Below are 22,807 nucleotides of genomic sequence, written 5' to 3' on the forward strand. Positions count from 1 at the left end.
GCGGATGACATCATTGGAAAGACGACAGTGAAGGTGTGTGAGGCGTACACCAGATTGAAACACGAAGCAGCAAGAATTGGATTGAGAATCAATGCGACGAAGACGAAGTACCTGCCTATTCAGCCCGTAATAGGGCCCAATTGGGAGGTAGCGTATCAGTCAACGGCGACAACCTCGAGGTAGCAGAGAAATTCTGTTATCTTGAGGCGGTCGTTACTTCGGGCAACGACATCAACAGCGAAATCCGAAGACGCATTGTACAGGGGAATCGTGCTTACTACGGGCTTCACCATCTGCTGAGATCTAGAAGACTTCGAGACCGCTTGAAATGTGAGATACATCGCACATTGATTCGCCCGGTGTTCCTCTATGGACACGGGTTGAAAAATTTTCTTTTGAAAATTTGAGTTTTGTTCGGACCGGAAGCAAGAGCCTCTGGGCACTAGTACATCTTTTTGAATTAGTGTTCAAATGACGCTCTTTATTTCTAATCCAAATGCTGGTTGAATAATGAACTACAGGAACACTGAGGATCACGAACAAATGAGGAACACTGCTAGAAAAAAATTTGCTTTTTGCACAGCAAAATACATGGTAGTAAAAAAGTCAAAGCTTAAAGAGCAACAAAAAGGAAAAGAAAATAATAGCAGACTGGACGACCCACAGAAAAAACAAAATACAGATAAGAAAATAGATAGACTGGATAAAAAGGAACTAAACAACCAACGGCAAATTTAAATACAAACAAAAACAATAGACTGACAGGTCTACTCTACAGAGTCAGTCAAACTCTGATTGTGATCCAACCTGACATCATCGGAGGAAAACACTGTCGACAGAAGAAGTTTTGCTCAGAACCAAATTCTACAACACCCCTCGCGAATAATCCAATTTATTCATAAAGGTGCGAGCGGGCCGTGGTTTCGGTTAGGCGGTGTCGTGAGTTAACCTAGAATAGTGCATCCTATACGCTAAGGGTGAAACGTTTGCTTGTACGATAGTCGTGATGGATGCGGAAAGTTTGAACTGTTTGCTCAGCGGCGAGTACGGACGGGTGAAGGATGCGTTGGGGAAATTCAACAAACAGGTAAATTGCACAATTCCCATAGCGCGCCAATCGCTTGTACTTATTTGTTCCCTCTTTTCCTGGGGGAATGGTTTCAGAATTCCCAAGTGTTTAACTTCACGCACTTTACCAGCACGGGCCAGTGGGTGCTCATATGGAACAAATTGTTCGACTATCTGGCGGACCCGTCCATGCCACACCGCGTCGATTGTTTGATGGCTATCAAAGTGCTTGCCCGCGATAAGACGTATCTGAATGAAACGGTTAGCGTGGAACAGCTCGATGGGTTGCTGCTGTTGGCCGGCATTGGACCCGCGGATGGATGTGACGCGCCCGAGGAGGTCCAGGTGGAAGCCCTCAAATGTCTCAGCAATATGATATTCCAAAGCACCAAGTGTCAGGAAATGTGTCTCAACAATGCTTCCACCGAGGGTATCATTAGGCGCGTGAAGATGTACAAGTAAGTACGAGGACGGTTGGATATATTAAGTGTGGGCATTCATTTACTTATTATCTCACTCTCAAATCGTAGGGAGGCGCCGTACGGATACGATATCAAATATTTCGACATGAAGCTGCTGTTTCTGCTGACAGCGATCAATTGTGATATACGAGCCAAAGTACGCGATCAACTGCACGGACTGGTGTACCTGGTGGAAACGCTTGATCTGTTCATGAGCCAAGCGGCAATATTTAAAGAATTCAATGTATGTATCCTTTGCTGCTGTGTTTGGGAGACTTTTAGGCTAAGCTTTATGTTTTCCCTCCTTCGCACCAAATAGGACAAAGACCTAGATCTAATCAATGAAGTGCTGAAGGTGTTATTCAATCTGACCGTGCGCTCATCGAACAATCTCGTGCCGGAGGAGGAAGAAGCAACCCAATTCCATCGTTTGGTAACCGTACTGCACGATCTTTTCTTTTACCGTACACTGAACCGGGACAAGATCGTACTGCTGCACTCGAACATCGTTAACCTGCTCACAAGCGTCCCGGTAAGCTGCTACATTGAGCTTGTTTTATCGCTGACGGCAAAACACGACTGTTCGGGTGCTGGTGATGGTAGCGACCCTTCCACCGTCGTACCGTTCGAAGGAAACAATGTATACGTACTGCACGTGCTGGTAGAATTTATGCGCAAAAACTTCCAAAAGGCGGAAAAGAAATCTGACCAATATGAGATGCTGTCGCCGATACTGACCGTGCTGATAAAGGCGGTTAGAGCGGATGGTGGACATCGCCGGTATGTGAGATCGATCATTTTGCCACCGTTGCGTGATGTCCGCGATCGGCCGGAGGTGGGCAAGGAGTTACGGAACTACCTGTGCTCGTTGCTGACCAGTCCGTGCACTCAAATTGCCGATCTGTCGGCGGAGCTGTTGTTCGTTCTGTGTAAGGAGAACGTTGGCCGAATGATCAAGTACACCGGGTACGGGAATGCGGCAGGCCTTTTTGCCAACCGTGGACTGCTCGGTGGACGCACGGGTAATGGAGGCGAACAGTACTCATCGGACAGCGAGGACAGCGATACGGAGGAGTACAAGCAGATACAGCACGCTATCAATCCGGTGATCGGATGCTACGAACCACCGAAACCGAACCCACTGGAAGGTATGTCCGAGGAGCAGAAAGAGTACGAAGCGATGGAGCTGGTGAAGTTGATGGAGAAACTGCAGCGTCAGGGTTTGATACAGCCGTGCAAAATCGGTGAAGATGGGCGACCACAACCGGTGGACCATATAATGGAGCTGCAGGATGAAATACCGGAACAGCAGCGAGATCACAAGCGAAAAACTTAAGCACACCTGAACCGAAGGCGGTATTGCATTCCAGCAGAGAGAAGTATTTATCCACTATACCCGGAACCTTCATATTCTTGTGTACCAGAATCAACCACGGCGAAACCATCGGGTTCGTGTGCATGCATTGGTTTCAACAAAACCCCAGCAGTATTTAACCGTTCGATCTACGTAAAGCTGCAAACATACAAAACGGCTAAAACGGGATGCCAAAAAACACTATTTAGCTCAAATATTGTACACCGCAGACGGGCACAGTTAACATTCCGGCCCGGTCAAGCCATTGTCTCTTCTCTTTCTCTTCTCTCTCTCTTTCTCACTGCACCATTTTGCCAAACAACAAAAAATCATTCGGGAAACCGGCTTACCGGTTCGACCAGGATGGACACACGTGTAGAATTAATGTTCCACCTTCTTTCCGCCCGCCGTAGTCGTATTCGCAATTTGTGTTCCAAGCAGCGGGAAGGCAATATTAATTCCCCCGGCAAGGGGTATTTTTTAAATAGGTACCACTTCCAACGAGGGAAAAGTTTTTAACGATCGAACTTCATCGCATAACTGAATGCGATCAATAATTCCAAAACGGGACGCGCGTTTGATAAAGGGATAAGGCGACAAAAACGTTAACATGGGCTTCACAACGGCACCGGATAGATATATAGAGATATATATATAGGTATATACATGCATCCATGTTTAACCATATTTTCATTCGCATCACCAACCCAACCGCGTTTCCGCTGCTGTAAACGCCTCGCTAAACGCGCCATGGCCATTCGATGTTGTTATTTATTGTGTTTTTTTTTGTGGGGAACTTTCGAGGTGGCCCATTTTTGTTTTTATCTCGTAACTCCTGAATGTTGTAGTCTGTTGTATTTATATCGAATCATGGATCTCCAGCCAACTTCAGCCAATAATAAAACATACCTAAATTATGTGACGCTACATACGTTGTTGATTTTTACGGACTGTTTTTTTATTTACTTTCTTGTTTGAATTATTTATTTTAACGTTTTTACATGTGGTACGATTAAACTGCTCACCATCAGAACGTAACAGCCAACCACTCACATTCGTGCACTCGCTCGCTCTACACTAGAACACACGCACGGATCTCTTTCGTTATCCGGGCAGCTGGGTGAAAGCCAAGCTCTCCTACTGGATGTACTGTGGTGGTGTTGGTTTTTCGAATTCATCCAGCTCAGCATCGTAGTACAGGGCAGCACGGTACGGTCTCAGCTCCCATGGGACCTGTTTTTGAAGGTGAACATGCACGATTAATCCGTGGTTTACCACTCGCACCATTCGCCGATACACTTACCTGATCTTCCATGTACGTCAAGTTGACACCCAAATCTTCCAGCGTCGGTACCCCTTTCTGCACTTCGTCGTTAACGTACTCGCGCTCGACACGCTCCGTGTGCACATCACCGATCGGGAACGATGGCGTCAGCATTTCCGTCAGCAACACCTTCACGCGGAACGTCGGATCGTAGCGTAGATCGTACCGATAATAACCCCACCATTTCTCGTCCTTACGCATCACCTGATGGAACCAATCGACCAGGGCCGACAATTTGTACCGACGCGGACCGACCGCCTGATACGTCTGGCCCTGGCTGTCCGGATCCTTGATCGCGTTCACAATACCCTGCGCCAAATCCGAACAGTACACCGGCTGCTTGATGGTGCGTTCACCCTTGTACCACAGCGGCATGGCACGGAACTGTCGGCGCCAGATGTGCGCATAGTAACGCAGGAACCGATCCTCCTGTCCGTAAATGTCCGACGGACGGAACACGATCGCGTCAGGGAACTCTTCACGCACCGCCAGCTCACCGTAGTACTTGCTCTGCAGGAATTTGCTACCTTCCTTCGTGAAGAACGGTTGTGGATGCGGCGTTGCATTCAAGCTGGAAACGTGAACAAACTTCTCCACACCAGCTTGGCGCGCAATACGAGCCAACCGACGCGCACCGTCCACATGCACATCCTTGAAGGTAAAGTTCTTAGTCTCCCAGTCGCGACCCACCAAATTGATCACGACGTTCGAGTGTTTAACCGCCTTGTAAATCGCTTCCTCATCCCGCAGATCGTACGGATGGAACAGTACCTGGCCGAGATCACCGACCAGCTTCAGTCGCAACGCTTCGTAGTGATCGGCACGGTACGGGATGATGACCTGACTGCCAATTTTGCCCAGCTTGTTGCACACGTAGCGACCCAGGAACCCGGTGCTGCCAAACACCGTCGCTACGATTCCGTTGAAACTCGAACGGCCACCAGTACCACGCTTCAGTGCTGCCAGGTTGGTGGTTTTCAGCTTGTGCGGTGCATCGCTGCTATAGTTTGCCTTCAGGCACACGATACCCAACAGTCCGGTTTGTTGTTCTGCAAAAGGATAAGATTTACCGTGAGCCGATACCCAAAACAAATTACATAACAAAACGGATAGATTGGGTCGGCACAGTGAGGCAACCATTGGCTACAATGATTGCAGAGTGTGCCCTGATACTTACTTGCCAGTTGCACCCCGTTTACGAGAATTAGAGATGCCATTTTCGGGACGAAAATCCGAATTTACGGGGCCTCTCGATTCAGTATCTTCGTTCGGATTCCTTCCCTGCTGTGTTTTTTGTTGGGAAGAAAAACCATTTCCCTGCTGTCAGTGTACCGTCGTTTTGTGATGACGTTTGCGAAACGTCAATATCATAAAATTAGTCTAATTTATTCTGAATAACCTACTGCATCAATCTGTAAATGTAGAAATAATTTGTGTTATTTGAGGGCAACAATATTAGCAAACTATTTGTAATTAAAGGCAGACAAATTGTTCGCTAGATTAGCCATCGATTGTCAACGGTTGATGCTATCAGACGTTTGATTGCGGGCTGTCAAGTAGTCGCCATCAGACGTTAGATATCATAATATTTACATTTTTTTTTATTAACCTCCGCCTGACAGCCGGCTTTCGTGAAGAATGCGGCGGCGAATAAATTTGTGCTAAACAGTTTTGTTTGTGATCAACCTTTATCTGGACAAGGCTTTTCTAGCTCAAAATGTTACACAATATAGTTAAGCTTGGCCACTGTCGAAGGAAAGTGTTTCATTTCTTACCGCACGTACGATGGACTACTCGGAGAAGGTTCATTACATCTGCAACGGAAAGTCCTGAAGTTGATGTAGCCCTCAGTACCGGGTATGTGGGTGGGATATTACGGAAAATTTGTAATGAGACCTTTACTAATTGTTCTGCTGTCATTTTTAGGAGAATTTTAAAGATTTCGTCCGGGAAGTATGCACGTTTCGCCGATGGATGTTCTGTCGTAACGATAGGCGATACGGCCGTAATGGTGACGGCTGTAGCTAAACAGAAATCACAAAATGCATCTTTTCTACCGTTGGTGGTCGATTATCGGCAAAAGTCGGCGGCAGCCGGTCGCATACCGACCAACTTCCTTCGCCGTGAACTTGGCCCATCGGAGAAAGAAATACTATCGGCAAGACTAGTCGATCGTTCAATAAGGCCCTTGTTTCCCGCAGAGTTCCGGTACGACACACAGATCGTTTGCAATATGCTGGCGATCGATTCCGCAAACCCACCGGATGTTCAAGCGATTAATGGTGCATCGGCCGCGCTTGCTTTGAGTGATATTCCGTGGAATGGTCCTGTTGGAGCCGTTCGTGTAGGTCTCGTCGACAATGAGGTGATCATCAACCCGACACGCAAAGAAATGCAACTAAGCATGCTCGATCTTGTCGTCACGGCAACTCGACAAAATCTAGTCGTTATGCTTGAAGGACGCGGTAACGTAGTAAACGAAAACGAGCTTCGAATGGCCATCAAAAAGGGCACGAAAGAAGCTCAGCTCATTATTAACGGCATCGAGCGGCTGCAAAAAACTTACGGAAAACCCAAGCGACCTCTCGAACCACTTCCAGTGGTGGATGAAGAAATTCAAAACGCCGTCCAGACGATGTCGGAGATGAGATTGAGGGAAATATTTCGCGACTTTTCGCACGACAAGTTTAGCCGCGACCAGGCAGTCAGCAAGACGCGCACGGATACGATCGATAAGGTTTGGTCGAGCTATCCAACCGCAGATCCCAGCGTTATCTCCGAAACTTTCAACAAGTTCGTAAAGGGTGTGTTCCGGGAGATGTTGCTCGAGGAGAACCGTCGCTGCGATGGCCGAGGGCTTGATGATTTGCGCAAAATTAGCTGCTCGGTAAACCTACACAAACCACTGCACGGTTCGGCATTGTTCCAGCGCGGTCAGACGCAGGTGTTTTGTACAGTAGCTCTGGATTCTCCCGAAAGTGCGTTGCGTTTGGACCCGATCGCGTCACTCGACAGCGGTATGAAGTCGAAAAATTTCTTCCTACATTATGAATTTCCACCGTACGCCACGGGGGAGACCGGGAAAATCGGACCAATAGGACGGCGAGAGATAGGGCACGGAGCGCTTGCTGAGAAAGGTCTCTTACCAATTATTCCGAACGAACATCCGTTCACGATACGTCTTACCTCGGAGGTGCTGGAATCGAACGGTTCCAGCTCGATGGCAACGGTGTGTGCCGGTTCGATGGCACTGATGGACGCGGGAGTTCCGGTGCAAGAAGCAGCTGCCGGTGTAGCGATAGGTTTGATTACCAAGTACGAAAACAACGACACGAAACATTTGGAGGACTATCGCATACTTACGGATCTGCTCGGCATTGAAGACTACATGGGTGATATGGACATGAAGGTGGCTGGTACTCGGCGCGGCATGACAGCAATACAGGCCGACATAAAGGTGCCAGGCATACCATTGAAGGTGGTAATGGAATCGCTACAAAAAGCGATGGAGGCTCGCTTTAAGATTCTTGACCTAATGGACGAGACGATCGGTACGACACGTACCGTACGGAAAGATTGCTGGCCCGTAACGGATCGATTGGTGATCGAAACTCACCAACGCTCGAAGCTGCTCGGTCCCGGTGGCACCAATTTACGAAGATTGTACCTTGAAACTGGCGTACAGTTAACATCCGACGATGATACTAGCTTCCGGATATTCGCTCCATCCGAGGCAGCAATGCACGAAGCCAAGGAGTATCTTGAGAATCTGCTGAAAGCGGAAAAGATACCGGATCTTGAATTTGGAGCCATCTATACGGCCCGGATAGTGGAGCTACGAGACACGGGCGTGATGGTCACGCTGTATCCTTCGATGCCACCGACACTTCTTCACAACTCGCAACTCGATCAACGCAAGGTAAGTTTTTGTGTTTGGACAATATCTTGATTTCTCCAGGCTCAACTACTAACCGTTATTTCAGATCGCTCATCCATCAGCGTTGGGATTGCAAGTAGGTACTGAAATACAGGTTAAATACTTTGGACGTGATCCGGTATCGGGATATATGCGTCTATCGCGTAAAGTATTGCAAGGTCCTGCTACTGCCATGATTCGGAATCTCGATCGTGCTGCTGCGGCAACCGGTGGAACTGCCGCCACGAATCAAACAAACAACGGTGCGGATGATGTGAAAAGTTAGTCTTTATCATTCGGTTTCGTGTGCGACTAAACTATGAAGGAACCCCGTACCGGATGGTAGGTAGGTCAAGACTAATAGTGAAATAAGAAATAAATGTGTACATATTGTATCCTTAAGGGTTAATCTAGCATGCACAGTGCACAGGCAGGAATTACTTTGCTTCTACTACTGATAGCTTTCCGGGACGATCAACGCTATGCCGGCGGAAATGAGTTGTGTTTTGCTCAAACCCGGTGCAATATCCATCGTTATCGTGCAGAGCAGTACGTCACGCGAGATATTATTATATAGCGGCACCGGCAATACATCATCCCGCGTGGATGTTTTGCTAATTGTTGGCGATTCACGTGGCTCGTAGTTAAGTTCAAACGCGCCGGTCGTATTAACATCCGGTCCTTGCTGCAACGCTGATTGTTGGATAGCTAATTTATTCTGCTTCAGAGTACCTCCATCAATCTGGGTAAAGTCGATAAACAAGTTTAGCGCAATAATTATCATCAGTTTCTGAAAGGAAATTCTTACCAATAATGATGCCACTAATATTCCCTTTCTTGCCGAAACGCCAACACCAAACGTGGCGCACAGCGATAGTTCCGTGGTGGAAATTGCCGCCTGTTTAGATCGGCTTAGCTTCAGCGCCGTCAGCATCGCTTCCACGTTGAACAGCTGGTTGAAATCGATGCGATCAATGCTAGCCCGTTCGAGTAGCATTCCATACATTCGCTCTGTATGGTTCGTTTTGAACGAAACCGCTCTCAGATACTCGATAACCGACTTCGGTCCGCTCCAAACACGGCGCCACCGGATCGGCACAAGATTGTCGCAAATTGTCGTCAACAGTGAGCGATCCTTGGCGTTCAGTAGACCGGCATCTTTCAACACAACCTTCAGTGCCTGGAATGTTTCGCTGATCGTGGTGTAAAGATTTCTAGCAACCGTCAATTCCGATACGATGAAAATCATCCACGGATCGGTACTGTCTCGTGAACGTTCGATATGGGCATTGAGTTTGGCAACCACTGACGTAACAGTTCCGGACGAGGACGAACTGTTGGACGTTGTGATCAGCTTGTTCCACAAACTCACAATGGGCCGAAGTCGTTTGTCGAAGTTCTGGACAGTTCCGGAGGAGAAATACTGCGAACGCAATATTTTCAGCGTATTACGACAGAATATCAGATCCCGCGAGGCATTCGTTGAGGCTGGAATACCATAAAGCGTTGGACTGTCTGTATCCGGGAGCTGATCAAACGCTTTCACATAATCCTGTTGATAACCGAAAGGGAAAGATTTTAGCATGATGCGGTTTGCTAGATAATTTCCACTAACCTCCACGTGGCTGGAATTGGGTACATTGATATTGAGAAACATTGGCTGCCAGCGACTGGTCATAATCTTTTCATCGACAAATTCTCGTATGAGACATTCTAAACGGTTAAAATCTTGATCATTATCAATTCTCCCACCGTAGCTTAGCTTTTCGCTTAAGCCTTGTACCAAAGGCCATGGGATTTTTTGGGTACTTCCGGTAGCAGAATTTTCCACGTACTGAATCATGTCCATGGCGGTGCGTAGATCCGCATCAGAGAAATCATATCGCTTGCTCCATCCTGCAAAAAAATAATAGAATTAAACCCAAAACAGCTCGGCAAATCCTTGAATGCCCGTCAGTATTTACCCTGCGGAATATAGGATCTCCTTTCCTGGACGATGGAATGCAGCAGGAACAGTCCCACGTACAGTTTGATAGTTTTGTAATCTCTCTTTTTGGTGCCAATGCTGTGAGCGTGTTGCTCGAGCAGTAATTTCAGCTTGTGCTTCAAACCAGCAGGCGGTTCGTACAGCACCTTGTTGCACTTCTTCTGGAACGCTTCGCCAATGTCGCGATCCGTCTCCGAGGTCAACCAAAGCCGAAATCCATCCGCCAGCGAAACCGTTTTGAGTGCATCATCCAAAGTGGTCGTCAGGAATTGTGGTACCGTGTGAACGTTTTTGATACAGATCCAACTGCCCGTGTTGGCCGCATCCTTCACCAACTTTAGCGCTTCCATTTCCTGTCCCTTGCCGATGGAGAACTCACTGTACTTCATCAACCCGACACCGGGGGTCTGCCGCGCATGATCGCGAATTTCTTCCGAAGGATCCATCCCGGAAGAAGTTACCAGCAGCAGGGGTTCCGCTGCAGACGACTCCTCCGCAAGGCTTTTAATCGACGGCCGTGTACTGTGCAGACCCTTCACACCCAGTATGTTGCGGACGGATCGATGGATAGTTTTTGTGAGCAAATCTGGGCGGAGTATTTGTGCGACCAGTATCTGTTGGAACTCGGTCAAAGAAACGGGAGCAACAGCTTCGTCCGCTTCGATGTACTTCTTCCAGGCCGTTTCATTCGTCAGCTCAAGACGGCCGCAAAGTTCCGGGTGCAAAGTTTGCAGGGCTAACACTTTACCGCTCAATTCTGATCTTATCCAACCCGGACATTGACCATCGGCGGTCGAAGCGTCAACGTTGGTGAAGTTGTGCACAAACGATTCCCATTCGCGCTCGGGAAGCAGCTCGGGAAAGGCTTGCTTGCATACGTTCAGCCCTAGGATGATCTGTTCGTCCTTGGGAATACTTCGACTCAGCAGCGAGAACACTCTTCGAACCAGTATCCGGTACAGCTCATCTTGGGCTGCGTGCTTGTCGTTATCAATCACGCTCAGAAATATCGCAACATATTTGGCAACGTTCATCGCATAAAACCGACGGAGGCCCATGTACAGCCTGGCGGCCAGCTCGCTGAGCGCGGTCCGTTGCGTGTAGTGCTCCATTATCGTGTCACGCACATGCGTAAATTCTTCCAGCGCTTTCTCAATCGCACTCGCGCTACCCTTGATGCTGTTTAGCGTGTTGAGCAGTGGTTCGTTCTTGAGGATATCGCCCTGCGCTGAGGAAAGTTCCTGCAGTAGCTTATCCTGCAGGTTGAGCTTTTCCTTCATGAGCTTACCCTCTTCCTGCAGCAACTCGGTGCGCTTCCGTTCGATTTCCGGCTGCTTCGTGTGTACCCATTTGTACGTCAGCACATCCGTCAGTCCGGCGGTGGTGGTAGTAAACTTCAGCATCATCAGCTGCGCACGCACCTCCTCCTCTAGCGCCAGCGTTTCGTTTTGTGTGATCAGAATCAGCTTGAAGTCATCGTGCAGATCGACCGTTTTGTTGCCGACGTGCAGTAGCTTCTTGTTGAAATGGCTCTGCACGGCCGTGCAGAACAGTGACAGCAGCGGTGTCTGTATGGTATTCACATTTTTAACGATCAATATTTTACCGAACCGTACCGCCAGCTCCAGGCTGTAGGCGAACCGATCCGCACCTTGGCTCGTGAGCTCGTACGTCCGGTTCAGGTACGTCAGATAGTTGGTCAACCACTGCTGCCCATATTCGGACGGATCGACCAGCAATGGAATGGGCGTGGAAAAGTACGAAAGCGAAAGGAACTTTACGAGCATTGCGGCATTTTCGCGATACTGTTGATCCGCACTTAAACCCATACTTTCCCAAATGATCTTGTCTTGGTTGGTGATCAACTGTTGGTCTATATTGAACTCGGGGGTATTCGTTATTTCGGCCAGTTTTGCCATGCAGGACCTTAAACGATAGAGGATTGAACGTTGTTTGTTGAATGTTGACGACTTCACGCTACAAAACTTACCTTCTTTCATCAAGACTCATCTGCGAAAGTTGAGTCATGTTTAGCGCAGTCATGAAACACCGTCCATCGAGATGTGCAATTGCATCGTTCAATTCATCCAGCTCCTTGCTCCAGCTTGTATACTCGCTGTTCAGATTTTGCACTAGTATCTCTGCCGTGTGCAGTGTGTTTCTGCAATGAAAAGCGTATTAAATATAGTTGCCCACATATCCGCGATCGAGTCGGTTTGGCTTTACTTCGCTTCGTCCAGTTTAATCTCCAGCATGGCTGCCTCCTGCGTGTACACATTTAGCTGCTCGGACAGACTGCGCACGGTATCGTTCACATTGTCCAACCCACTAGACAGCGATTGCATGTCCGATTCGGCTTTGTCAAGGTTTTCCTTCAGCTGATTTTGTTCGCGTTCGAGGGGTTTGATGCTCTGCATCACCTTCGCGTACTTGACGTTCGCTATAACCCAGGCAGCCAGTGGAGCTGCCGCTGCTGAGGCACGCTTCGCATTGCGCTGCTCGTACGATTCCGACTTGGCCTGCAGCAGCTTCTCAACGGACGCACAATTTTCCGGACTTATGCGCGATGGATCCAGCGACCGGATGTCCTCCTTTACACCACGCTTGGCCAGAAACGTTTTCATACTGTTCCAGGAAGTGTCCCGGATGCCCATCAGGCGCAGCACCCCTTCCAGGATATCGCGTACTATTTCTGGCGGAGCGCGCAGTGAGCGTATCTCGGACAGGGCCTCGGTTTTGATCTGTCCCACAGCAGCGCTTGCCTCACGCAGCGTTGGTTCCACCAGGCTGAGTTCCTCTTCGATGGCGCGCTTCCGCACGATAAGCTTCTCGCTGCTCTCCTGTGCCTGGCGCTGCAGCTCAAGCAGCTCCGTTTTCTTATCGTTCGCCGAACTCATCGTGTTGGAGATCATGTCGAGCGATTGGTTCGCCAGTTTGCGCTTTTCCGCCAAAGCCTGTTGCTTTTCTTGTGCCACAAGCTTCAGCTGCTCCACCACGCGATGCGTTTCCGACAGCTTATCGACACCGATCTGGATCTTTGCCTTGTACTGCTCTTTCTGGGTCTTTTCCTGCCCGTACAGATAGAAGTACGTGCGGATTAAATAGATACGCCGCAACGGGCAAGAGCTCCAGTCGGAGAGTTTCAAATCAATTAAATCGTTAAAGTACACCGGCAGTGGAACGATCGCCGTTTGTTCTTGTTGGGTGTTTTGCACTGCATCTCCAGCCTTTCCAATTACCGTAAGGTAAGTCCGCAAACCTTCCGCACTGGATACGGCTTCCGGCAGCGTCCATATCATTTCCGATTTCTGATGCAATGCGGGGTAGTGTTCGAAGAACGATCGTACGGCGGGCGATCCCGACTCCAAGATCACCACCAGATGGAAGTTCGAACGTAAGCGCTGAATAAAATACGCCGCCAGTGACATCTGGTACGATTCCAGTGCGGCTTGAGGTTTCAAAGGTGCCGCAATATTCTCCAAATCATCGCCGAAAAAGTCAGCCAAATCCCCGCCGGCCAGTATAGCCTCGCAGGTTTTCATTGCATCCGGTAGATAGCTGGCAACGGCGTGGTGCAGAAAGAAGGCGACGGGCTCATTCTCGAGAGCGCAGTTTTGCATAACTATCTTCAGGTCGTTGTTAAACTCGCCCATGGAGTAGTGGCGTGACATCTGAGGAAATGCTACGCGTACGTTCAGCATCGTGCAAGCCGTATACAGAGCCTGCAGTCGGCCTGATCCCGCTCTGCCAACCACTACCAAATTCACGCAGGGTCGTGACAAAGCACGGCAAATAGCTGCTATTGTTTCGCAGAAAGCGTTACTCATTGGCACGTCTATCAGGACATTCTCGGCATCTGGAAAGAACAGCAGAAGATTAATGTGAAGTTGCAATATTTTTAAGACAAAACTAGTGTTGTGCATATGAATCATTGGCGAGGAGTCACTGAAATCAGGAGTAGGTTCTCAAAAGAATCGTGATTCTTGAAAGTATAATGAATCCTCAAATGTTCATGAACCCGCCAGATTATATACATAACATAATTTGAAAGTGCATCTTAAGGAGTCATTCATCGTGACGTTTGAAGGATCTTGAAGATTCGAGGATCTTTGACTATTCATGAATCTTTAAAATAGAGAGTCAGATTCATACATGCAGTACAAAGATTCATTCACATTCATGCATCTGAATCAACATTTACCCAACACAACACAAAATGACTTTTCAAGGATACTTACTACAAATTGCAATACTGTGGTCAATCATACTGCGCCATTGTTCGAACGATATCATCTGCATGTCTCCGCGCCGTTGAGCACCGTCTTTTGGCACAAACAGCTCACCACGTTCCATCCGCTCCAGCATATGGAATTCTTCGCGAATAATTTCCCCAAACTGGTTCCGATCATCTGCCGACACTAGACGATCGTGAAAAATGCGACAGCACTCGTGCTGCAGAGCCTTCCCGAAGTTCTCCTCCGTGTAGTACAGCAGACCCGATATCCACTTCTCGAGCATCTTCGGTGTGAAACGGTAGTGTGTTGTCTCGCTGTGACGGAACCGTTTGTTGATCCGCATGTACACGTTGATGATGGAGCGTACCAGCTCGTGCAGCTTCAGCCGTGAAGTTCCCTTCACCAGCTGATTGTACACTGGCAGCAGAATGCTTCGAACGATGCTTTCCATGTCCTGCTCGGTCGGTTGACCGAAACGGACCAGGCGGCAGATGGAGAGGAATCGTGGCGAAAGCATCGTCTTCTCGAGATCCGTCACCGAGGCACACACCTGCACACCGCTCACACTTATCCATTCGACACCATCCGAGTAGAAGCCGTGGCGATTGATGAGCTGTAACAGTAGCTCAACAACTTCACACGTACCCCACGTGTCCACCGTGCACAGATCGATGTTCTTCAGGTATAGCACGATGCGGGAGAAGTTTGGGCGATATTCTTTCCCTTTCACGGTAGTGACGATCAGTGAGTTTTGTTTGAGCGTGTAGAGAATGTTGGCGGTGGTCAGTTGGGCACTGCAATTGATCGTAACCAGCTGATAGCCACTAAACTCGCTTACGATGGTTTGAAGTAAGAGACTCTTCCCATTACCGCTTGGACCGACAAGCAGCGTCACGTGACGTTCTTTGGAAGCAACGATATGCTTCAGCAAATCACTATTCAACTTCATCAGCGGTGTCCTGACAAGTACGTTGGCGTAGCTTCCGTTTTCGATGGTAGCTCCGGTAATGTCATCCGTGCTGTACATCTCGATCATGTCCCTGAAGCTGTTGTAATAGTGATACTCGGCCACCGCACTGTCCGTAATCGCTATATCCGCCCAGGCGTATACCTGATTCGAGAGCGCATTCTTCGCCGACTTGTCCAGTACTCCGTTCAGTCCGCACAGCAAATCGGCACAAAACTGGTCCGCGTTTTTAGCGCTCCCGATCGCAACGAGGGCAGACTGCGCAAGACTCCCCAGTGCATAACCTGACGGTCTTTCCTGATGTTCTTCAATCCAATCGATGGCTCGGTAAAGATGTTGATCGAAGTACGACTTCAGCATATCGTCTTGCGCGTGTCTGGCCAGCCAACCGGACACAACCAGCTGGTAAGGTAGATCCTCTGCATTCAGATTGATAATACCCATGCGGGAAATCGTTGCTGGCGATGCCGTGGAGAGGTCGTGTGTTTCGAAAAGGAAGTTCACATTGCTGCCGAACTGAATGCGCCAGCCGGAGGGCAGTGTTAGGAGTCGATTATCATCCAGCACCGAGTTGAGTGCTTCGATCCACTCCGGATCGACATCACCATCGCAGATGATCCACGACGTAACGTTGCGGCTTTCCGCATTAACAGCAACAGCCATTGACGTCAGCACACCGTCGGTCCATTGGCGCGTGTCAGGATCGAGCTTCCCGAGCAGTTGCACACGGTTCATCGATTTGGGCGAGATGGTATGGATGCGTATAATCTGTCCCTGCGCTATCAGTGCCTCCTTCAGCAGCGCGATGATGGTCGTTTTGCCCGACTGTGGAGGACCTATGACGACCACTCCCATACGCTTCTGAAGCTGCGCGTGAAGCTCCAAACATTTTTCCACCTGCCGATCGTTCTGCTGCTGGCCCAAGGTAGAGAAAGCATCCACAATTTTCGCACGCAGTTCAGCATTTGCGCTGGTTGCAATGGGTATGCCCGGGAACACGTTCGTTAGCAGCACATCGAACCGCTTGGCATCCGATATTGTGAGTCGACACATCAAATTTGCTCGAATAACATTCACCACCACTGCCGCTTCTTGTGGGAATTCACGCGAATCGGCCTCTACACATTTGAGAGCTCCACCACATGCCAGCAGAACGGCTTTGAGTTCTCTCAGACCCCAGTCGTAGTGTCTTTGCCGGGAAAGGATTTTGTGCGACAACTCGAACAATTCCACTATTTGAGCTCCGAGCTGATCGGCATGTTTGAAACCCTCCACAAACAGTGTGACCCGGGCAATCTGCTGGGGTCGTGGCGCTTGCATCGCAATCGGGCGAAACAGTGCCTGCAGATTGAGCGGTAGTTGCTGCCGACCTCCGTACTCTTCGCCGGCCGGATTAAGCGTGACGAACACGCAGCAGTGCTGATCGAGTGGAATCGTTTCGCCGCCCATAGTAACCTCCGTTTGCTTGTCTTTGAGAGCCCGCTGGAGCGGCTGTATCAGCATTGAAATGGAGGATAGCGTTGCCTCCTGGAGGCGGTTGAACTCATCGAAACATCCCCATGCGCCGCAGCGTGCCAAACCGGAGAGTATTAGTGCCATCGCGGCCGTGTCGATGTTTTCGTCGCAGTTAAACACCAGCACCAACCGACCGAGCATGGCACCGAGCGATTTAACGCACTCCGTCTTGCCCGTACCGGCCGGTCCGAATGGGTTACCACCCAGCCCCAGCTGCATGGCCTGCGTTAGAATCAAATAGCAGTTGTGCGCTAGGGAGGTGTACACCAGCTTGCTGTAGTTGCCCAGAAACTCGTACGAGTAGCGGAACTCGGCGTACACCATGCGCACCGTAACGTTTGCCTTGGGATCGGCGTAGAACTTGAGCTGCTGCAACCAATACCAGTCGCTCACGTTTGTCACGTTGTGGGCGAGCAGGTAGTCGACCGTGGTCTGCTGGTACACCAGATCGATCAGTAGCGATCGCAGCTTGATGCCGGTAAGCTGACATTCGCTGTGCTGCAGTAGCGCCGAGTACTTTGCAACTTCATTCTGCACATGCTGTTTCAGGTTTGCCAACTGCATCCCAATGATTGCCTTTTCCGTGCGTTTGGTGAAAGCGATGGAATTGGCCAAGCAAATGATCTGCATCGGAAAGCGCTCGATCGTGCTGGTATCGAAGGAGTCCGTCACTTGCAGGCACTGCACAAGTAAGGTGCTTAACGTATCCTTAATCTTCTCCACCAATACATTTAACCAATCCTCAACGGGTATACCCTGGATCGCGATGGGATCGTTCAGCCGAAGTTCGTCTCCTTCCTCGCTAGCGAAACCAACCACCCTGCCAGAGTTGTCCTCCACCAGTAGACGATAAACACCGGGGAACAGCTTTCGAATGTGCTTCTGCACAATGCTCTCCTTGGAAGACTGCCCGAGCAGCTCCAGCAGATCATCGTCCGACAGGAAATAAAAGCGCGAGAAAGCGTTACGTTTCGATTTGATGTACGCGCTGAGTGCGTTTTGACACCGTGTTATCTGTCCCTGCAACGTTTCGATGATCGACAGCACATTGTTGATCTTGTTCACCGAAACTACCCGCGCATCGTCGGCAATTTCCTTCATGATGTAGCGAAAGTTTTTGTCGATGCTTCGAAACACCGCTTCTTCCTTTTTCAACGTGCCCACGCCAAAGATGGGCTCCAGGTAGATCCAACGCTTCTGTATCTGGTTCAGATGCGTCACGATGTAGTCGAGATTGTTAAGCTTCTCTTCCCACACGTCCGCCTGATCGGAAAACGACTCGAAAGATGCGGAATTCTTCGCCGACTGTAGCAGAAACTGATTGTCGCCTATCTTGTTCAGTGTCTCCACGTAGTCTTTTATCAGCTTCATCGCATTACCCTTCGAGTCGGTGTAGTCTATCAGCTTCAACATGGCGGTAGCACTCCACTGTTCCAGCTCCACAATAGCCTGCCGTATGACGTGCTCCGATGCTGCACTGCGTACGATGGCCTGTATATCCGCGGCCTGCTCGTGCAATCGGTCACTAGCTCCCAGTACATCACCCAAGCACAGATCGTGCTGTGACTTGGAATCGATCGATAGCATCATGCATAGCTTTGCCCAATGCTTCTCAATCAGCGCATCCGACTGCAGTGTGGTCAGTACGGGCAGGGCGCCCTTATATCGTTCGATCGTGGAGTTGATGCGAGCACTCGCAACACTGACCGGTTGCCCAACGGGTGCCTTTTCCCACCGACCGATAAAATCCGTCAACAGATGCGGGCGCCGCCGATAGATTGTCCATTCTTCGTTCGCCACAGTATCGTAGTCGTTCAGGAATTCGTTGAAAATGTCCCAATTTTTGCCCTGCTCCGTAATGTCGTGCTCCAATTTGGCAAAGATTTCGCTAAACTCCTTCGGAACGGTTATGTTGAACTTTTCCGTTTGTTTGCTAAATAATGATAAATGTGAGTAAAATACGCATTTCTTAAACTCGAGGATCGACTTACTTTAATGTTTCTCGTTTACCGAGTATCTGCTTCCATTGGCTTTGTCGTTCACGGAACAGTGCCATGTCGGCATTTTCATTTGTCTAGAAAATGTGAAGGAAAACGGCTGTTGTCTAAGTCATGCTTTACATAATTTAACTTAATCCTTAATCCTACCTCTAAATCTCGAATAGTTGATTCCCACCGGATGGAGAACTTTTCTGCCTCATCGTTTAGTTCATTGATCTGCCGCAGAATGTTCTCCTTTATAATGTCCAGTCTGCCTTGCAGTAGCGTCTGATGATTATCAATCAGCGGTTGCAGCTGGTTCCACTGTAACAGAATGCCTCCCAAGGCGGATACCCGTTCCTTACACCAACCAGCTAAACAAGAATCTTTTCCTTGTAGTGACTTCATCAGCTCACCCATTTTCGGCAGGTCGTGAACGATCTTTTCATACTTTGCACTCGATTCAGCTATTCCCAGCTCATCCTGCGGTATGTTTTGCAACACGTTGAACGAGTACGCCAGATACTCCTGGATCTCTGCTATACTGTCCAAAATGGACGTCCGCAGGCTACCAGCCAAGGCTTCCCAGTAGCGCCGGCTTAGTGCTTCAATGTCACTGCACAGTGGGGCGTAATTGACAATTAAACAATCGATCTCCTTCTCGCGCTCCTGTATTCTGGCCAGCTGTTGACTGAACCGCTTGCAGGCACGGAAATTGTTATCCCAGTGTTGCCAGCTCGTACAGTGCACCGTGCAAAGTTGCTCCAAGTCCACCATGCCTAGCGCCACAAATGGTAGCCAGCTGTCGCGAAATTCCAGCAACTGACGGAACACAATTTCTGCCTTCTCGTATATGACGCCAAAGTGCTGATAGTTCCGGTCGATCATCACGCGAAACAATGCACCGCTCTGATCCGATAGACCCTTAAAATTGACCGGTTTTTCTATGAATCGTCGCACCTGCGAATAGTACTTGGAACGGATCTCTTCCAGCGTGGGTCGAAATTGGATCCGCTGCTGGCGAAATATTAGATCGACGTGTATTTCCGGCAGCTTCTGATGTACATCTAGCAATCCTGCAATGTACTGGTACTCCAGCACCTTGTACAGTTGATGGTCCCAATGTAGCTTGAAGGGGTTTAAATTGCCGTATCCCTGACGCTCCATGTGCACAACGATATCACGTAAATTGCGCATCTCTTCCTTCCACACGTTCGCCTGCCGGATGAGATCCGTGTCCATCAGCTTCAGAATAGCCTTACGCGCTTGCTCGTGATGTCCGGTCAGCAGATTGTTGTCCTTCAGCAACCGCTTGACCGCCTCCTGCAGCGCCTCGATGTAGCGCTCCACCGATTCTTCCTCGCCCCAGGAAACGGACTCACTTTTCACCAGTTTCGAAAACTCTATCGCATTTTTCAACATGATCGGCCGGATGCAGGGCACCATAACGCCACCGATGGTATTGTGAAACGTTGCTACCTGCTGCAGCCGCCGGGCATGGGCAACAAACCGCATCGAATGGGACACGTTGCGCAGAATTTCAGGCGAATGCTTCAGTCCCAGATTCTGCAAATGGCGCGCCTCGTCGATGAAGGTGACCAGTTTCGGTCCGAACGTCACCTTCATGAGCTGATTGTCCGACTTGTCAAACACCACGACGGGTTGGTTTTCTCGCAAGCTGCAATGTCGTCACAAAGGTTTGATTAATGATCGACCATCAGTTTATTGTATGTGCGCGCGCGAATGCAATTGCCTACCGTACCTCAATACACCATCCCGTATGGCCATCATGGAGTTTTCTGTCCACGTTTCAAAGTTACCGCGGATGAGAGCCTGCATTTCCTCCTTGAACTCGGCAATACGCTTCAGCGCTCCCGCTTGTCCGTCCCGGTCACGGCACAGGCTGCTCACGATCGATTCAAGCTGTACCAGCTCATCCTCCACCACCCGGTAGCAGCGCGTTTCGGCGACGATCGGGGTCACGTTGCTCTCGGTGAAGTTCGTCGAGCTAAGCATCTCGCGCAACTCACGAATCATCGAATCGATGCCACGAAACACTTGATTGCGCTCGGAGGCAAGCGTTTCCATGATCAGCGGCCGTGTTAGAATCTCTTTATAGCGATTAAACACCATCACCGTGTGGCGAGGATTGTCACCGGTTTCGAGGATTTTCTGCTGCAGTATGAATGCCGCACTTTCGTCAATCTTTGCGAGCGCGTGCTCCATTTTGGCCTTTGCCGTCTCCCAACGCTTGTTCCCGAGCGGTGTAAGATCGTAAATGTTTATACCTATCAACCAAAAGGGAAAAGTGGATTGTGTGCATTAAATGGCATTAAATGGGATGTCTGAACAATTCTTACCATGAAATGGTAAGGCAACTTCGTTTGCCAGTGGAAAGTATTTTTCACTTTCGAAGAACAACGCGTACAGCAGGTCCTTCACATGGCGTATCTCTAATATCTGCAACAAAACAATAAAAGAATTTTAGTTAATGTATTGTAAGTAGCTCTAAAGGAATAGGGAAAGCACGTACCTCCTTGTATCGTGTTTGAAATTTAGTCAACAACTTCGATCGGTACGGTTCCCCCAACCAAGGATGAGCCTCACAGTTGGGCCAAAACAAACGCGTCAACGAATCGAAGGTTTGCATCCAGGAGTCGAGTGTTTCCTTCACATGCCCAATCGCGTCATCCAACGAAACCGTTCCAATGTCCCAAACATCCAGCTCGGTCAGGTGCTCCGTACAGGAATTGACGACCCGCACGGCTAAAAGACAAAACGCTCAATTTAGTTTGGAGTTTACTCCAGCAAAACCACCAGCACAAACACCTACAGATCATGTCGAAGATGCTGCACATTCGGTTCTGCGGGTAATGATTCGGCAAGCGCCATATCTCGTCCAGCGCCGACTGACAAATGTCGATCATTTCATCCAGCTTGTTCAAACTCATGGCCTCATTATCGCTGCAATGAACGAAGGTGGTTCAATGTTTCCATTCTATCGTTAGCAGCACATCAATACCATTACCCGAACTGTTGACTAATCCGTTCCAAAATGGTTGCAAACGAACGTGCCGCTTCCCGGTCCGCCTTGACCGGCAGTGCCTTCGTTTTGTGCATCCAAAAGCTAACCTCATCGTGCAGCGAAAGAATGCCGGACTCGGTAAGCCCCAACGAGAGTCCCAGGCTGGAGTGCAGATTCTGCAGCAAGGTACGTATCTCCGCCGGATATTCACATTTCCGCAGTATGTACGGTGAAAACACGCGCTGCAGTGAGTTGTAGATGGACTTGGCCAGTCCCCCTTCCAGCGTGAGCAGCCCAATCTTGGCCGCACCGGTGTGACCGCTGAAGTCGAGGTTCGGTATCTTGTAAAACAGCAGTCCGTACTGGTTCTCCACCGGCACACTGTTTTGCAGCAACACTTCACCGTCCACGGAAACGGCCGCCAGCACGGTAACATCCTCGTTGTCAAGGAACTCCTTTATGACGTCACCGTTTTCCAGTGTCGTCACACCGAAGAACTCAACTGTGAGTGAATTGGTGGACGGACAAACAGTTTCAGTTTTTAAACGCTCCTACTAAGCGTGGCCCCACCAACGGCGGACAAACGACACTTACCGCACGCGTTGTAGACGAATTTGTACCGGTTGGACATTATTGACTTTTGACATCAGTTTCAATCTGCAAAGGACACTTATTTTTCGGCAGCGTAATGCCCGTGCGTCCAGCTCGGACCGCTGCCTTGAAGAAAACTGTTTCTGTTGTCCCTAGCAGATCGCCATGGAAACCAATGCCAGGAGCGTTGGCCAGGACGCAGTTTCGGAGGTTAAGGTTCACAGCAATGGTGGAATAGCGAGGAGTTTGTTTACATACGTGTTTGGGGTCGTCAGCAACCGGGCCCGAATAACCAACAGGTGGTTGACATGTGAAGGGAGTATATCGGTTGCCCTGGGCAACGGAATAATATTGCAATGTGTGCTGTGAAGCATGAAGCTGTTGC

General features: G+C 49.3%; 4 protein-coding genes across 4 annotated transcripts; 2 read left to right on the plus strand and 2 right to left on the minus strand.

Annotated features, from left to right (window-relative positions):
- The first annotated feature begins 836 nt into the window (after positions 1-836).
- LOC128310673 (synembryn) lies at positions 837-3,665 on the plus strand. Its single transcript, XM_053047372.1, has 4 exons — positions 837-1,087; positions 1,165-1,526; positions 1,599-1,773; positions 1,849-3,665. The coding sequence occupies exons 1-4, from the start codon at positions 1,007-1,009 to the stop codon at positions 2,863-2,865; spliced, it is 1,635 nt and encodes a 544-aa protein (XP_052903332.1). The 5' UTR covers positions 837-1,006; the 3' UTR covers positions 2,866-3,665.
- A 169-nt stretch (positions 3,666-3,834) lies between these two features.
- Positions 3,835-5,503, minus strand: LOC128310435 (NADH dehydrogenase [ubiquinone] 1 alpha subcomplex subunit 9, mitochondrial). Its single transcript, XM_053047079.1, has 3 exons — positions 5,385-5,503; positions 4,187-5,256; positions 3,835-4,116 (listed from the first exon to the last, which is right to left on the minus strand). Exons 1-3 carry the CDS (start codon positions 5,422-5,424, stop codon positions 4,021-4,023), a joined length of 1,206 nt encoding a protein of 401 aa, XP_052903039.1. The 5' UTR covers positions 5,425-5,503; the 3' UTR covers positions 3,835-4,020.
- A 391-nt stretch (positions 5,504-5,894) lies between these two features.
- Positions 5,895-8,574, plus strand: LOC128299267 (polyribonucleotide nucleotidyltransferase 1, mitochondrial). Its single transcript, XM_053035171.1, has 3 exons — positions 5,895-6,064; positions 6,134-8,126; positions 8,191-8,574. The coding sequence occupies exons 1-3, from the start codon at positions 5,925-5,927 to the stop codon at positions 8,407-8,409; spliced, it is 2,352 nt and encodes a 783-aa protein (XP_052891131.1). The 5' UTR covers positions 5,895-5,924; the 3' UTR covers positions 8,410-8,574.
- On the minus strand, positions 8,424-22,462 carry LOC128299266 (cytoplasmic dynein 2 heavy chain 1). Its single transcript, XM_053035170.1, has 15 exons — positions 22,426-22,462; positions 21,835-22,333; positions 21,640-21,770; positions 21,340-21,572; positions 21,167-21,266; positions 20,569-21,094; positions 18,975-20,484; positions 18,819-18,901; positions 14,349-18,760; positions 12,337-13,966; positions 12,101-12,271; positions 10,088-12,036; positions 9,739-10,019; positions 8,932-9,675; positions 8,424-8,865 (listed from the first exon to the last, which is right to left on the minus strand). The coding sequence occupies exons 1-15, from the start codon at positions 22,460-22,462 to the stop codon at positions 8,575-8,577; spliced, it is 12,597 nt and encodes a 4,198-aa protein (XP_052891130.1). The 3' UTR covers positions 8,424-8,574.
- Between the last annotated feature and the right edge of the window lie 345 nt (positions 22,463-22,807).

The sequence above is a fragment of the Anopheles moucheti genome, chromosome 2 (assembly GCF_943734755.1).
Source record: "Anopheles moucheti chromosome 2, idAnoMoucSN_F20_07, whole genome shotgun sequence".
In the NCBI taxonomy this organism is placed as follows: domain Eukaryota; kingdom Metazoa; phylum Arthropoda; class Insecta; order Diptera; family Culicidae; genus Anopheles; species Anopheles moucheti.

Coding starts and splice junctions, on each gene's coding strand:
- LOC128310435 (XM_053047079.1), bottom strand. CDS start 5,424: ATGGCATCTCTAATTCTCGTAAACGGGGTGCAACTGGCAA. Junction 5,257..5,384: donor AAACGGGGTGCAACTGGCAA/GTAAGTATCAGG, acceptor ATCCTTTTGCAG/AACAACAAACCGGACTGTTG. Junction 4,117..4,186: donor TGACGTACATGGAAGATCAG/GTAAGTGTATCG, acceptor CTTCAAAAACAG/GTCCCATGGGAGCTGAGACC.
- LOC128299267 (XM_053035171.1), top strand. CDS start 5,925: ATGTTACACAATATAGTTAAGCTTGGCCACTGTCGAAGGAAAGTGTTT. Junction 6,065..6,133: donor GATGTAGCCCTCAGTACCGG/GTATGTGGGTGG, acceptor TGTCATTTTTAG/GAGAATTTTAAAGATTTCGT. Junction 8,127..8,190: donor CGCAACTCGATCAACGCAAG/GTAAGTTTTTGT, acceptor CCGTTATTTCAG/ATCGCTCATCCATCAGCGTT.
- LOC128299266 (XM_053035170.1), bottom strand. CDS start 22,462: ATGTCCAACCGGTACAAATTCGTCTACAACGCGTGCG. Junction 21,267..21,339: donor TTCAAACACGATACAAGGAG/GTACGTGCTTTC, acceptor GTTTTGTTGCAG/ATATTAGAGATACGCCATGT. Junction 18,902..18,974: donor CAACTATTCGAGATTTAGAG/GTAGGATTAAGG, acceptor CACATTTTCTAG/ACAAATGAAAATGCCGACAT.
- LOC128310673 (XM_053047372.1), top strand. CDS start 1,007: ATGGATGCGGAAAGTTTGAACTGTTTGCTCAGCGGCGAGTACGGACGG. Junction 1,088..1,164: donor TGGGGAAATTCAACAAACAG/GTAAATTGCACA, acceptor GAATGGTTTCAG/AATTCCCAAGTGTTTAACTT. Junction 1,774..1,848: donor CAATATTTAAAGAATTCAAT/GTATGTATCCTT, acceptor CGCACCAAATAG/GACAAAGACCTAGATCTAAT.